Genomic DNA, 15,941 nt, shown 5'->3' on the forward strand with positions numbered 1-15,941 from the left:
CAAAGGAGAAACTGGGATGATATCAAAAAGGGAGAAATGACAGTGCCCCTCAAATAACATCTGTCTACTTCAAACAATGGAAACTAAAATGACCAAGACATCGAAAAATAAAACCAAGCCCACAGGCTGGCTTGAGAAGAAAGGTTTGTCCTGTCCGTAGGTTTTAGAGCCTCTTCACCAGTTAGCATCTTTCTAGTTTCCTGACTTCCTATTTGAGAATGCTGTTGCTGACAGTGTCATCTCAGTGAAGGCCAGCGATTTAGAGCCCAGTGGTAAAACCACTAGCTTTGCCAGAGCTGCCTACTTGCATGCCTGCACCTGCACACCCCAAAGCAGCTGGAGAAAAACGCTCCCATAGTCTCATTGGTTTCATTTTAATTCAAGACCACCACCCATGGCTCCCTGCAGTGACTTTTTTCCCTTAGGCTATTGATTTTCCAACTTTTCTAGCTTTTTGTGGCAGGTAGACTCTAAGATGATCCCCAGTTATCCCTGTCTATTCTTGCGGGAATCCACTCCAATCAGGATTTCACCCTCACCACTTTACTAAAACCGTTCTTACCAGAGCCTCCAATAACCTTCCCATTGTTAAGTCCAAACGCAATTCTCTGTGCTGTTCTTGCTTGATGTAGCAGCAACAATTGATAGTTATTACTTCTTTCTCCTTAAAATACTTTCCTACTCAGCTTCCCAAACAATACTGTCCTGATTTTCCTGCTGTCTCTTTGACCACTCCTTCTCAGTCAGCTCTGCTCGTTTTCCCTCATCTTTCCTACTATTAAGTACTGGAGTTCCCCAAAGCTCACCCTTTAGATCTTTCCAAGTTGCCATCTATCTTCCACTCTCTGGGTGATCGCATTTGGTCTCACTGTTCTTAAAATGTATGCTCATGATCCTCAGAATGATCTCTCCAACATGGATTTTCCACCGAATTTCAGATTCAAAAGCCAAACTTCCTATTTCACACCTCACTTGGTGTCTAATAGGTCTTAAACTTGATATCAAAAGTGAGCCCCTGATACACTCTTCCAAACCCACCTCTTCAGCATTCTTCACCAGCAGTTAAAAGCCCCCATACTTCTGACTGTTGAGGCCCAAATCCTTGCAGTCACGTTTGACTCTTTTTTTTTTCTTCTTATCCTTCAACTCCTTGTCAGCAAATCCTGTTAACTTAGCTCTCAAATATATCCAGAATCTGACCACTGTGCACTACCAACACTGTTCCCATTCTGGTCCAAGCTACCAGTATTCATGCCTGGATTGTTTGCACTAGCCTTCTAATTGATCCCTCTGTGCCTGCCCTTGCCCCAGCGCAACAAAACAGCAGCTGGGTGTTTGAAAACATAAGTTGAACCATGTCACATTTCAGCTCAGTATTCTACAGTGGATTCCCATCTCACTCAGTCAAGCCCACGATCCTGCCTGACCTTTCCCTCCTCCCATTACTTCCCTGACCTCACATCATCTAGCATCCTGCTTGTTCCCGCCACTCCGGCCACTCTGGCTTTCCTGCCTGCACACCAGGCACACTCCCTCCTTACACACTGGCATTTGTTCTCCCAGTTGCCTAGAACTGTCTTCTCCCAGATGTCCACATGGCTAAGCAGCTCACCTCAGACTTTTAGATCTTCACTCAAAATTCACTGTCTTGGTGATAATTTCCTCTTCATCCTATCTAAAACTTCATCATACTCAACACACACACAAACACAATTATATTCTTCCCTGGTCTATTTTTCTCTCTCTAGCATGTATTACTCTCTAACATACTATATATTTTACTCATTTGTTTATTGTCTATTTCCACTAAGGATGTAAGTTCCATGAGAATAAGGATTTGTTTTTAACATACTGCCATTGTCTTAATGCCTAGTACACTGAATATTTGTTGAAGGCAAACTACTGTTTTGTAGATACTTCATTTTGTTCACCATGTCTCACAATTAGGGCTAGATTCAAAATTAGGCTCCAGCACACAACTTACTTGCCAAGTTAAGTGAATTCAGAAGTGAATTCCTTATTCCTTCTAGTTCTGCAAGTTTTCACTTTCTCTCACTACTTTTAAATCAAAGGATCAAGAAGTTTAAAATCTCTTTTTTCATCATAAAGGCAACAGGACCAGCTATATAATTGTGAGATCCCAGACAAAATGAAAATAGGGATTCTCTCATTCAAAAATTATTAAGGATTTCAAGATGGTGACAGCAGAGCATTAAACCAAGCACGGGGCCCTATGAAACCACACAAGTCATATTCCCATGACGCTGGCCCTATAGATAGATTCTGTTGGAACTAGATTTTTTTTAAACTTACAAAAGAAATGCAGGATATGATAGTTCGATTTCTCCTTTCATGTTTCCCCGTGTCCATGTTCCATGATGAGTTTGTATTGCAAAGGTTTAAAGATTCTAAAGAAGAATACAATTTAAATCATCAGTTATGTAAGCTATGTAATCACTTTTTCTGATTCCAAATAGACTTTTTGATTATATGAATTTCCACCTAGTTATAATTATTTATTCTCACTTATGTTAATAATTTAATATTAGAAATCTCACTGGTGTGATCTTTTTTCAGGACATTGACTTATCATACAAATAAGCACTATGTAAGAAATTTGGCCATTATGTGACAAGAAAGCAAGCTACTTGTTTAATATCAATTTTCCTAAAGCTTATTAGCCAAATGATCAATTTGCTGAATGATTAATTAGCCAAGTTTGCTAAATTAAATGAACACAGTTTAACATAAATATTTAGCTGCTTGAACAGTTTTATTTTGGCTACTGATGATGAAATACATAGAAAAATTATACACATATTTTTCATATTATGTTATTTCATAATATCAGGTATTACATTGGATATGTGTATATACTATGTACATATATACATACATAAATATATGTGGTATATATACTTGTACATACTTAAGTATATAGTTAACTTGTTGTAAGACTAGGTATAAAGGAAGTAAACCTATCTGGAAGGGACTATGTGGTTAATACAAGTAGAAAAATGAAATAAAACACAATAGGAATAACTACATTATATATTAAAGATTGTATGCCATTTGCTGGTAGATATATTTGAAGAATTTTGTGAAAGAATCTTAAAAATATTAAAAGTTTGGCAAGACAGAAATCAACATAAAAAGGTTCTAATCACTTTATTGATATTTCCAAAACTTAGAATAGTTTTCCTTTTTGTTGTAAACATAGATCCTTCTATAAGAAAGTCTGCCTATTTCAATGATTCCTGATTAGAAATCACGTCAGTGTATGATATGGGACAAGATTTTTCACCTACTTCTGACTTATTTCAGGATACTTTTAAATGACGTTTTCTACTTTTTTTTTTAATACTAGAAGCATTTAAAATATTCTTTTTACTATCATTTGCCTATGCCTCATACTTCATTTAAATTTATAAATTTAAAAGCATCTGCAAAAATCAGAATTTTGAATAAACTCTCATCTAAATTACTTTTTAGTGACATCATCTAAAATTTAATTTTAATTAATTTAACTTTAATTTGAAAGCACCAGAAAAGAAACCAAAATTAACCAATTTCATATAGAAACTCCCACATTAAATTATATTTTGATTACTGATCTTGAAATATATACTTTTACACATTTCATAGCTAATAACCTAAAGTGAATATTTTTGTTAATGCTTCTAAATTATTCTTGGCAAAGCTGCTAATTATTGCTGTACAACATTGCAATCTTCAAATTTAGTAAATTCGGCAAATAATTAACAAATTGGCATTCAACTGGCTGATTTTCTGTTAATAGGTCTACTTCCAGATACAAGAGGGGAAGGGTGAAAAAAACCCTATAGGAATACCAATTTTCAGAAGATGGAAGAAAAAAATATTTGATGGAAGCGATTGGAGAAGCAGGAAGAAATCCAAGACCATGCGCAGGAATGGAATTTCAAGAAAGATTATCAACAGTGTCACATGGTACAGGGAGTTCCAAGAGAAGAAAGAAGGGTCTGCATACCTTTTCAGGCCCCACTTTCAGTAGAGTGGTGACATGGCAAGTCGGCAAGTTACTTAACCTTCGCCTCAGCCTACGGTTTTTAACAACAGGAATAATAGTAACAGTCCTTTTGGAATTATTGTGAATTGAAATCTGTGAGGCATGGTGTTTGGGACGTGTCCAGAGATCAACAAACCTTAGTATGACTGTCAATTCAAGGGATAGCACGAACTTAAACATGAGTGTGAAGGGGGAAAATGTGTGGGGTTTGTGAGAGAGGAAGGAGGGGGAGAAGGAGGGGAGGGAGGGAAAAAGAAAAAGTGAGATTGTAGGAAAACTAGCCCTCTGTGCTCTCTTACCAAAAAGAAGCGGGGCTGTGGCACCTGTGGAGACAGCCTCGGAGGGGCAGCGCCCACGTTTGGGCGGGGAGGTTCGAGGAGTGCGGCGGGCCCGGGCGGCTCGGTGCTCGGGTGGAGGGGTGCGCGTCTGCGCGCCAGCCCCGGGGGCGCCGCGGGCGGGCGGGGCGGGGCGGGGCGGGGCGGGGCGGCCGAGTCCGCCTGCGCGCGTGGGAACACGAGGCGCGCGCGGGAGCAAGCGGAGCCCCGCGCCGGCGGCGGCTGCGAGCGAGCGGCGGGCGTGGACCGTGCGGAACTCGCGTCGCGATGGCACACCTGTGGCTTTGGGGGACCTGGAGCCTCTGGGGGCTGCTCCTGTGCGTCGCGGAACCCCACGCAGGTAACGCAGTTGGGGCGCCAGGGGGGCAAGCAGGAGAGGTCCGTGTAGACACCGCCTCCTGGGGTCGCGGGAGAGGCGGCACCGCCTGGCACCAGCTGTGGGACAAGGTTGCGGGTGTGGCTGCACAGCGATCCTGGAGACTAGGGGACCTGGAAGCCAGGCTTAACACAGGGACAGACAGACAGACACAGACAAACACGCACTGACAGAGGGACAGAGAAATTGCTCTTGCCATCAGAGTTGGTGCTTGAATTATGAAATCTCACCCCTCTATCCCAAGAGACTCAGTTGAAAAAGAGCCTGAAATTTGGCTGGGGGTGGGGGACTCAACCGGGGGCTTCCCTCAGGATTCTTGGGTGTCCCTTCCCCACCGAAGGGAGGACAGTCTCCCAATGGGACAGGAATGGGTCTTCGTGGTGGGTGTCAGTCATTTCCAGGGGCAGCTGCCCTGTGCCTTCAGAGTAATACCCAGGAGAGGGCTGGGAAGAGACCGATAAGATAAGAAATTGGAGTTGTTCGAGGAGATAACGCGGAGGATGAACCTGAGATAGCTGAGGAGCAGCGCGTCTGTGAGATAGGATCCAGCTCCCTCGCTGGAGTTTCCTACTCTTGGCTGGAGAGCTTTGGCCATTGTAGGTGAAGTCCAAACTAAACTTTTCCCAGGCAGGAATGAACTAAAACAATCATAATTTCTTTTAACTTTTTCTCATGCACCCATTTCAAACAGTTTCTCTGACTTTTCTTTGTGTACCTACTAAATTTTTCCATCTATTCTGAGAATTTGTTACTGGATCTAAAAATTATCAAATCTGTATAATGTAAGCAGAAAATAAATCCTTCTAGTCACTGTGTATCTTTGAGTTAATTTAAAGCATTAATTGCAGTTCCTCAAAGAGGCCGCTCACTTACCCCATGTTTCTTTCTAGAAGTCTACATTTCCCAGGGGTGGCCCAGTCTAGCTAATTCATGTTTGCTCTCCCAGAAGCAGCAAGGACACCTGTCTCTCAAGAAGCCAGTATGACCCAAGCAGTGTGGATGAAATGCCCCTTCTTTGTCACATGTAGTCCTGTGTTCCCTTCTGTCATTTTGTACTAAGTTGAGCTTTTTGGAGGTTGGGATTGTTGCACATTTATATATCCCCAGGAACCTAGCACTGTTTGTCAAACGATTTAGTGACCTTTACATGAAGAACCCATTTTAATCGAGAGGCTTAAAAGGTACCAGAAATGATCTTTCCTGAAGTCTTACTCTGTTACAGAAAACAATTTCTTCTTAAAACACATTCCTTTTTGTACCTGGACTATTCTTTCAATTTACCTAGCTTTGCATTTCTTAAGGGCTCTCATAATGACCTGTTTCTCCACAGAGCTGTTTCTCCAGCATTGTCTGCTGCTGTGTGGGCTGATAACTGTAGTTAAAGAACTGCAGCTAGTAGAGCGCTCCATGAAATTAAGGGGCTAATAAATGTTTTATTGTATGATAGGTAAGAATGATGAAAATGATCACATATTATTCCTCCTCTTTGTAGCACATAAGATAATGCTTTGCGTGAAGCCAATGACTATTGACTAAGTTAGTGATTTAACTCCCTGTCAGGTCATTGGTTAGTAATGGAACAAAAAATAAAACATGGGTGTCTTTACTTTCAGTCCTATAATCTCTATGATGTAGTTCTTACAGCATTGTAATTTGTGTTACAAAATTTGATGCTTGAAATGAAGTACTTGATACTTTTACTTCTACTGTAGTTTTTAATATCTTTCAGATGGCTCTAAAATAATTCCCAAAATCACAGAAATAATACCCAAGTATGGCAGCATAAACGGAGCAACAAGACTGACAATCAAAGGAGAAGGTATCGTTGCCTTTTTTTTTTTTTTTTTGGCCAAGGTTGAGGTATTTTAAAGACCGTTTCACATTTAGAGATTTATGGTTTAAAAAAATGCTTTCTTCATTTGGCCGGAGTAGTAAAACTATCCTCTTTGACAGCTAATGAAATCTCCAAGAGTCTCTATCAACCTGATCATCTGAATTTGTATTATAATTACTTGCTTAACTTCAAGATCTGGATTGTAACGATTGTGTTAAAGGGAACATCTTTAACTCAGCTCTGCAATTACTAACTTTGTCCTTCCTGGGTCTAATAACATTATCTTTGTATTAAAACAAAACAAATTTGGAGGGCTTTGAGAGTAGGGTGTTAGTAAGAGGGTATGGCAGAGAAGTAGAATGGTAAGGAAAGGAAAAAGACAATGGAAAGCAAAGCTTTGGATCCCTTCTTCTGCCACCGTCCTTATCAAATGCTCCATCAAAGTGTGGGTTTTATATGACTCTTCCTCCTTGTCTGGTCTTGGGATGAAAACAAAGTAGGCAATTAGGGAATATGTTTAATGAGCAGCTGTTTCTAGGGTTAAATAGAAATATGTGGTTATTTTAGCTGTAAGACTTTTACAGTCTAAATGCTAGAAGTAGTCAGATGCTTAAGAATTTTCAAAAGATGGGAAAGAAAAAATTTTAAAGGATATTAATAAAAGCTGTTGTTTAGTCTTTAAGAAGAGCAGTGAGAAGGAAATATACACAAAATGTTATGATAAATCACAGAGAAAAAAATGTGACAATGAGTGTGTTTATGTCCATGAATGACTGAAAAATTGTACTGAACACTGGAATTTGACACAACATTGTAAAATGATTATAAATCAATAAAAAATGTTAAAAAAAAAGAAGAGCAGTGAGAAGTTTTTGAAGTCAGAGAATTGACAAAGCAAACTATTTAACAATTCTGTCATATATATTGAAATGTATTCTAGTAATTCTAAGTAAAATTTCTGTAGAATTTAATCTCTCAATGATACAATTGAATGATTTATGCCTCTAAATCGTGAACAATATATTTTAGATTAAATTGTTTTTTGTTTAGAGTTAAACACCTGGAGACTATGTATTTGTTAAAAACTATTTTACAATGTCTTTATTCATAGCTCCCTTATATTATAAGTTGCTGTTAAGATCGTTTGTTTGAAAGCTGTTGAGTTTTTAACAGATATTTAAATACCAAGAGAAAAATGCCCAGATTAAAACAAAACAATAAAACTGTTAAGCTATTTCCTTCTGCCTCAAACCTGCACTTTTTCTGGTCCAGGAGTCATGGCTTGAGTTCATAGATTCAGATCATCCCTAGTTAGAAACAGGAAAAGATGAAACAAAACATTGCATTCTTAAAGCATTTTAGAAGAACATCCTTATTAATCTAGCTATACCCTTTGCTCTTTCTGGACTTTCTGAACTTTTCAGGCTCAGGAATAATCCTCTTACTTATGAAGCCCAAAGTGTCATGGTGAGTGTCCAGGTTTCCCATCAGCTTGTATTTCTGGATGCCAAAAGCAGAGGCTTAGAATAGTTAAATCCTATTTGAATTGCAGATACCTGCTCCCCACCCTGATTTATCTTCCCTCTCCTTGCTTTAACCACACACTGTAGGCGACTAAAATTGTGATAGCATACATCTTTCTCAGAGGCTGAATCTAAATACTGTTTTGTATAGGTTTGAGGGGCCCATGTCATTCATATGATATATGAATATATACAGAATGTGTGTAAAGCAATGATAAAGAATTCACAAAACACACCAGACCCCCAAAGCTACGTGAATGTGGTACTTGAACAAAGTTTATTTGGAAGAACTCTCTGACCCATACTCCATCTTTAGAATTGAATACAGAGATGGTTTATTAATCACGAAGAACAATTTGTCTAAGTGGAATTGTAACTACGAAATTACCTAAATGTTGGTCCCATCTGACTTTGAAAATGTTTTACTTTTGTAAAGGTCATGATGTAAAAGTAAAGTATAGAAATGTTTGATTTGAGTTCTCTGAAATTCCACCCTCTAGAAAGATCTACTGTTAATATTTTTGTGTCTCCAAATGACTTTTGTCTATTTTCACACATAATGTTAAACTTAATGGGCAAAAATTTGCCACTGCAATATTTTGTTCTAAACTCTGTCTTCAGGAGCCAAAGGTAATATAATTTTACAACTATGCTGCCCAAGTAAAAATGTTTTGAGCGATTACTTGATCGTGGAAATAATTGTATCTGCTCCTAAGATGACTGATTTGATGAGGAGCATTATCATTAGCTCTTGAATGTTCTAACTTTACTGTTTTTTTTACTTTGCATTTCTCTACTGTCTTCTTTGGTATTTGTCTTTATTTTAAAAAAAATCAGTGAGATAGAAGGAGTAACATTTTACTTATGGTTCTTTTTTTCTAAGTATTTCCTTATTACAATGTGTAGCACATAAATTTGTATTTAAATGAAGTGTTGAATTATATAATTTTATATTTTTTTTATTGAAATATAGTCATTTGACAATGTGTCAATTTCTGGTGTTCAGCATAATGTTTCAGTCATACATGCACATACATATATTCGTTAATAGTATGGAAAGCACATAGATTTTAGTTGGGTCTGACTGTCTTTGAGCTCCATCTTTGCCACTTCCCACCAAGGGGCTGGGGCAAGTGGGATATTAATTCCTACCTGTTGGGGCTATTGTGAATATTGAAAAAGATGATGTGTTTAAGGTACCCATATATAGTATCTGCTCCATAAATCAGAGCTATTTCATTTTTATTATTCTTTTGCATTCATGATATAGGTATGGTTTGTTTCATTCTTTAGACGTTATCCTCCATCACACTGCACCTTTTTTTCTCTTTGTTTTGAACATTACAGTTTTAAGTAGGTTTTCACACTCTCAAACCTACTTTTTTTTTTTAACTAGAGAAACCAAAACAGCCTGCACTGTGCATGACAACTGCTGACTTTAACAACACAAGACATTTTCCGTGATAGCCGCCCAGGCTGCTATCAGGAGAACCAGGTCTGCATGCCTGGCAAGTCTTGTCTCCAGTTTTTCTGCAAAAGAAAAAAACACATCAACATGTCAGAATTTCCATCTGAAACCCCGACCTTTTCTGTTTCCAGGGTACACCCAGTCCTTCCTGTAATCTTTGTGCTTTGGAGTACTTCCAGAGGTATCTTCTTTACACCTAATGATTTATTTAGAATTACACTTTGAAATTAAAATTCTTTTTTAAAAGATGATTCCTTTCTTTTTATCTCTTTGGAACTAGCTAAAACAATTAGAAATATTTCTGTAGATTTTTTCAACAAACTGTATGATGAGAATATTTACAAATCTTTTTGATTTGGTTCATATTTTCCCATATATTTTACTCTTAGGAAATATATATATATATATTTGAGACATGCATAAGTGTGTGTATGTATATGTATTTATATATGTGTGTATGTATATATATATACGTGTGTGTGTGTCTATAAAACATTAAAACAACTGCTAGGCTAAACACAATGTCATCTTTTATTGGTATTATTTTTTTAGGACTGTATTTGTCTTAGGAATGCTGAAGAACAGATCTGTGTTACCATATCATTGATGGGACATGTGCCTAATAGGAAAATAAATACCTATATCACATCTTGAGCCACACCACAAGTAAAACTTTCTATTCTTTAGTTAGTTGCCTGCAGCCCTTCTGTGTGTTCCAAACTCAACGTGAATTCCAGAGATAAGCAGAAATTGGCAGGAGGAAAGAGGGGCTTTACAAGTAGCTTGCTTTTCTGTGTTTTCATGTATCTTCTCACAATTCCATTTGAGCAGTAACTGCTTTCCTAGATTCACAACTGAAAACTCAATACAAATGTCTTTCATAGGTTGAGTTGATATGTTTGTACTTTAGCCTGTGCTGGATCCTCTTGGGTTAAGTTTTAAGCTTAGAAGAAGAGAGGGGACTTTATTAAAATCCCTACCCTTTGTTGAGTTCATTTATTTTTTTATGTATAAAGAATAGGGGGGTTGCTAAGAACATAGGGTTTGGAGGAAGTTACATTGGGTAACTTAGAATAGCTTTGTAATGTGCATTTTAAAATATTATTTTTTCTCTGACTATCACAAGGATGCCAGGTTGGCAGCTACAACCTGGGTTTGAACCCCAGCCACCTACTTATTCATTCTGTGTTATTAAAAAAAAAGATGTTAATACTGACTAATAATAACTCTTTTGTGACTTATAATAAGAGTATATCAATTGAATTCTTTACCTATGAGCTAGGCACCACGTTAAGTACTGTATATAAATCCTCATGTTGTCTTCCCAATAATTCCTGGTAAGTAGATTATTATGGTCATTTTTTCTGATAAGGAGACTAAGACTGAGAGAGTTTATGTCTAAAACTGATGCTCAGGTTCATACAGCATGGAAATGCTGGAGCTGGGATTCCAACCCAGGACATGAGGATCCAAATGCCCTTTCCTGTAAACAGCCCTGTCACTTAACACGTTGCTTCACCAGAGCTGGAGTTTAGAGCTTTGACACTTGATGAACACCTGACACAGTGAAGTCCTACTTCCAGCCCTACACTAAGCTAGGCAGTATTTATGTTGTCTAATAGACCTTTTTAGAACACTGAGAATGTTCACTAGTTAAAAAATCCATAGCACAAATCTTTGGCAACCCCAGTTCAGCCACTTCAACTAATAAAGGTTAAAGTGAGCACATATTATAATATCATAAGGGTGATGGTTTTGTTGAAACATATTTGAAAACTACTGACAGCTTAAGGTAAATACCTAAAGTTTATTTTTTTCTAACATGAGTAATATAAATACATAGTATTTTGAAAGTTTATATCTCTGAGTTAACATTTTTTCTCTGCTGATTTTATTATTGTACTGTGGGACAATATGATCTGTAGCTAATCTTTTAAATAGTTGATACATTTACATTAATGACATGGTTGCAAATCATTTAGTGTAAAAGAAAATTTTTCATAATTTCAAAAACAGGGTTGGTCATCAATTTGACTATACTGGTGTTTTAATGTTAAGCACTTGGAATACTCAGAGAAAAATAATATGTAAAAATGCACATGTTTTTAGAACTCAGAATTTAGGGATTTTAGATTTTGAAGTATTCTGGGGAAAAACTGTTTACTTACTAATTTGGCTTTAATCCGAAAATATGTTATAACCTAGGCAACTTCATAAACTCACTCTGCAAACTAAAATAGAATGAAGTACCTTTTTTACATTTTTATTAAGAGACTATTTAATTTTAGGATTTAATTAACAGAACGTTATCCAGTTACTCTTATTCATAGGTTTTATTTTCTTGGATTTATTTCAAAATTGAATGTTGTTTCAATAATGTAAAATACTTTCCTGTGGCATAAAAATAGTTAATGTTTACTTCCAAATCTGGTTTGAATTTTCCTATGTTTATAGTAAGATTAAAATAATGTTCTGCTCTGTCTCACATCATCCATTCCTCTGTTTCTGCTGGATCAGACCTACCCATCAGCATATAAACATACTGTTATTTCACCCACCTGAAAAAAAGCATAAGGAAAATCATCAACTCTCCCTTTGCTTCACAACCCCCTCCAGCTACCCCATTTCTCTGCTTCTCTTTACAGTGTAACTTCTCTAAAAGGTTACCAGTATTTCTTCCCTTTTCCTCTTGTCCTCCATCTTCTCTTGAACCCTGCTAACCTAGCAGTCATCTACCCGCTGCTCCCTAAGACAGCGTCTTCACTCCCACCCTCAATCTGTTCTCACCTCTGCCGCCATTCTCTTCTTGGAACAGCAGCTAGTGAATCTTGAAAAGTATTGGTTAGATAATACCACTTCTCTGTTTTAAAACCTCCAGTATTTCTCCAGTGATAAAAGCAATCTGAATGCCTCCCTTTCTGTTCTCATCTCCTACTACTTCTCCTCACTCGTACTAACCTAGCCACATTTGCTAATTTTTTTTTCTCATTTTTCACTTTTATTAGGTAGAATTGTTAGAGTTTGACTGCACATATACAATGTAGTGCTTGTAAATACATGTACACAATATATTGAACATATTTTTAAAAATTTACGTATGTGTACTGTTCATTGTTTCTGAGAACGTTTAGAGCTTCAGCTTTTTAAACTTACATTGAATGGTGCTAAATGAATCTGTGCTTTTAAACTTAATTCAATTTGTGCTTAACGTCCATGCAGTTTTAAGTTCTGCTGGATTCTGGGTCTGAGTGTCCAGATAAACAGGGGTCCCAATATGGATTCCACTGGAGCTACCACTACCTGATCAGTTTGAATTCAATAAATATAATTAGTAGACTGCTAGAGATAATCAATTCAGATGATCATGAAGAGGTAGGATTGCTCTTACCTAATGCAAATAAGGAGGAGTGTGTAGAATTCACGGCATTCACGGGGCATCCCTTGGTTTCCATGTCCAGTGGTAACTGGGAAGAGACAGTGGTGGCAACCACAACCAAACATGGGCAAGGCAACCAAGGGCTCAGATCCTCAGGATGAGAGTTACTGTCACTCTATTAGCTGAAGTGCAGGCTAATGGTTAGGGAGATTACAATGGGTGATAGAGAGGGAACATGAATATTAATTATAGCCTCAGGACCGGTTGTATTAGTGTGGCCTTTTCCTTGTCCCACCAACTCTCTTGTATTAAATCTTTAGCAGAGCTCTTCCTGGTAGGTTCTCAAGCATTGCTTTTATGAATAAATTAATTCAAGACTAATTTTTACATTTCCAAAGAGCATTACAATCACAGGGATAAATATGAAACAGGTTGACTGCTTACTTCAGTACTATTCCTTATAATTTATTAAATGATAATTTAATTTAGTAAATGATAATTGTTAGATCTTTGGAAACAGAATTCTATTAATAATAATTGAGTGTTTTTACTCCTCCAGGTTTTGCTCAAGCAAGCCAGTTTAACTATGGAGTTGATAATGCTGAGGTGGGAAACAGCGTGCAGTTAGTTTCTTCTTTCCGATCAATTTCTTGTGACGTGGAAAAAGATTCGAGTCATTCAACTCAAATTACATGCTATACTAGGTATGTTTTAAAGTATCTTTAATGACATCATTTTCATCCTATCAGAATTACAGTTGTGCATATTAGTATTATAATAGTTTTATTGTTCTGGCTATTACAATAATATTCTGATTATCGGCTATTATTTTTGATTTCATGATATTTAGACTGTTTTATATGTTTATTATATTCATACAATGCTCTTTCCACATATTGGCATGATCACAATATATTCTGTACCCTCTCCCAGGTTACTAGAGCTATTTTCTTACCATTTTTGATCTCTTTTAGAAGACAAATTACTACTATTAAATTGTAATGATGCTCCTCAAAATATCAAAATTATGCCTTCCTGTCCCGTTTGATTAATTTTGTTCAGAATCTTGACATTGTCATTAAGATTAAAGATGATCATTTTGTAGATTGACATTTCAAGTGCTTTAGTATCAGCCCAAATTGATGTTTGTTATTAGCAACTTAGGGGGAAATTAATCATTTTAAATTGCAGCTTTCACAGTTGAGACAGGTGGCACGTATTCCAGAGGATGTCATCTACATTAGGCTTGATAGCGGTTTTTCAGCTTACTTAGGGAGAAACTTGATTAGAACTTTTTAAAAAACAATGCATAAAATAATTGTACCAAGGTGATATATGACTGTTTTAAATGGTTATTGTTACATTTGTTTTCCTTTTCAATACGCATCAGTGCATTAGTCAGAAAAGTGTGTGCCTGAGGACCACGATGTTAGAATTTGCGGTACACAGTTCAGGGTGGAGATCATCTTTCCATTATGTAGAATGGAATTTAATTGTACAACATTTAGAATTTTAGACACTTTTTTCCAAAAATGACATGTAATCGGGTGCAGTACTTTGCATTAATGCTACACATTAAATAAAAGAGTTGTGCATTCCTTATGTGTTTATTTGCCTTCCAGAGCAATGCCAGAAGATTCCTACACTGTTAGAGTCAGTGTGGATGGGGTTCCTATTACAGAAAATAATACCTGCAAAGGCCACATCAACAGCCGGGCCTGCAGCTTCTATGTATGTAGCATCTCCTCTCTAACTTACGTGTAATTGAGCTGTGCTTTCTTTCTTGCAGAACTGGGTTTTTATTTTTTAATTTTGCAGGTGGTTATCTATTTCCACATTAAAAAATTTACTAGCCTGTAGTGAAGGATGATTTCAGCCAGTTTTAATTATCTCCTATAGAAATGGAATCTCTTTTTATCACTTTATGTTTTCCTTTCCAAATTAATTTTATTAGTAAATTAAATACTTTCAAATTATTTTCTTGTTCACACGACTTTCTCTTTCTCTGTCTCTGGTTTTTAGTATAATTTTTCTTTTTCTATTTTCATTAGACTCGCCTTTATTTGAAATAGAAACATAGCTGTTTCCCCTTCTTTATACTTCCTAATGCAATGAGATAAAATGTGACTGCAGGTAGCATAGAGCCATTCAGAATTTAGTTACCCTCACTATAGGTGTTTAAAATAATACATTTTCTTCTAAGGACCACCTCATATATTTTGAAAAATTGTAACTATGATTTAAGTTGTCAGTTACTGAGTACTATAATGTTGTAATATAAGATGAAATGCTGGGGAAATTAGTAATGACTTTTGTCCTCAAGAAGCATTGATAATTCCCAAATATATTGCCAAATATGATTCTGAAATACCTCTGTCTCTCTTCTATCTAAATGTGGTGCCATGGTTTGTTTCCTAGAATAAAACACCTAAATGGCCCCCAGCAAGTCTTAAACTGGGCTTCTTGTATTCCTCCTTAAACCCACATTTTGTCTGATATTTCTCACCATCTCAAGCTAGAAACCTGGGACATCCCTGGATTCTTCCTTGCCTACATCTTCAGCTCCACAGCTATTCAGAAACTGAACCAGGATAATCCTGCCCTCTGTATCAGCTCTGAAGTTCATCAGCTCTGAAGTTCGTCATCTCCTGATCTTTTTTCCTGCCATGGCCTTTTTTGATTCTGATCTTGTCATTCCTCACCCATTATCCTGTAGCCTGTTGGTCTCTTCATCCTTCTTCACTGCACTGTTCAGATGCACCATTCAAAACCATGCATATTATTATGTCTTTCCCCTGCTCAGTATCCATCCTTCAGCCATTATCTGTAGGTTTCTTTTACTGTATCACAGTCTGGAACCAGTTCTGTTTCTAACAGTGTCTTCTAACTTTCTCCCAAACCAAGGACCCCTACGACTTACTCATTTTTGCTTAGTGAGTCCTCCTCTTTGCTCAGGATTCTTAAAATTCCCCTGGGAATAG

The 15,941-nt window shown here is 37.1% G+C and overlaps 1 protein-coding gene across 1 annotated transcript in view; it reads left to right on the plus strand.

Annotated features, from left to right (window-relative positions):
- Nucleotides 1–4,617: 4,617 nt before the first annotated feature.
- The window catches only part of PKHD1L1 (PKHD1 like 1), a 133,471-nt gene continuing 122,147 nt past the window's right edge, over nucleotides 4,618–15,941 (plus strand). Inside the window, exons 1-4 of the mRNA XM_072949613.1 lie at nucleotides 4,618–4,723; nucleotides 6,489–6,578; nucleotides 13,520–13,664; nucleotides 14,583–14,691. Of these exons, the coding sequence (XP_072805714.1) occupies nucleotides 4,651–4,723; nucleotides 6,489–6,578; nucleotides 13,520–13,664; nucleotides 14,583–14,691 (417 nt within the window). The 5' untranslated portion in view covers nucleotides 4,618–4,650. The remainder of the gene's footprint in view (nucleotides 4,724–6,488; nucleotides 6,579–13,519; nucleotides 13,665–14,582; nucleotides 14,692–15,941) is intronic.

This window comes from Vicugna pacos, chromosome 25, assembly GCF_048564905.1.
Source record: "Vicugna pacos chromosome 25, VicPac4, whole genome shotgun sequence".
NCBI lineage: Eukaryota > Metazoa > Chordata > Mammalia > Artiodactyla > Camelidae > Vicugna > Vicugna pacos.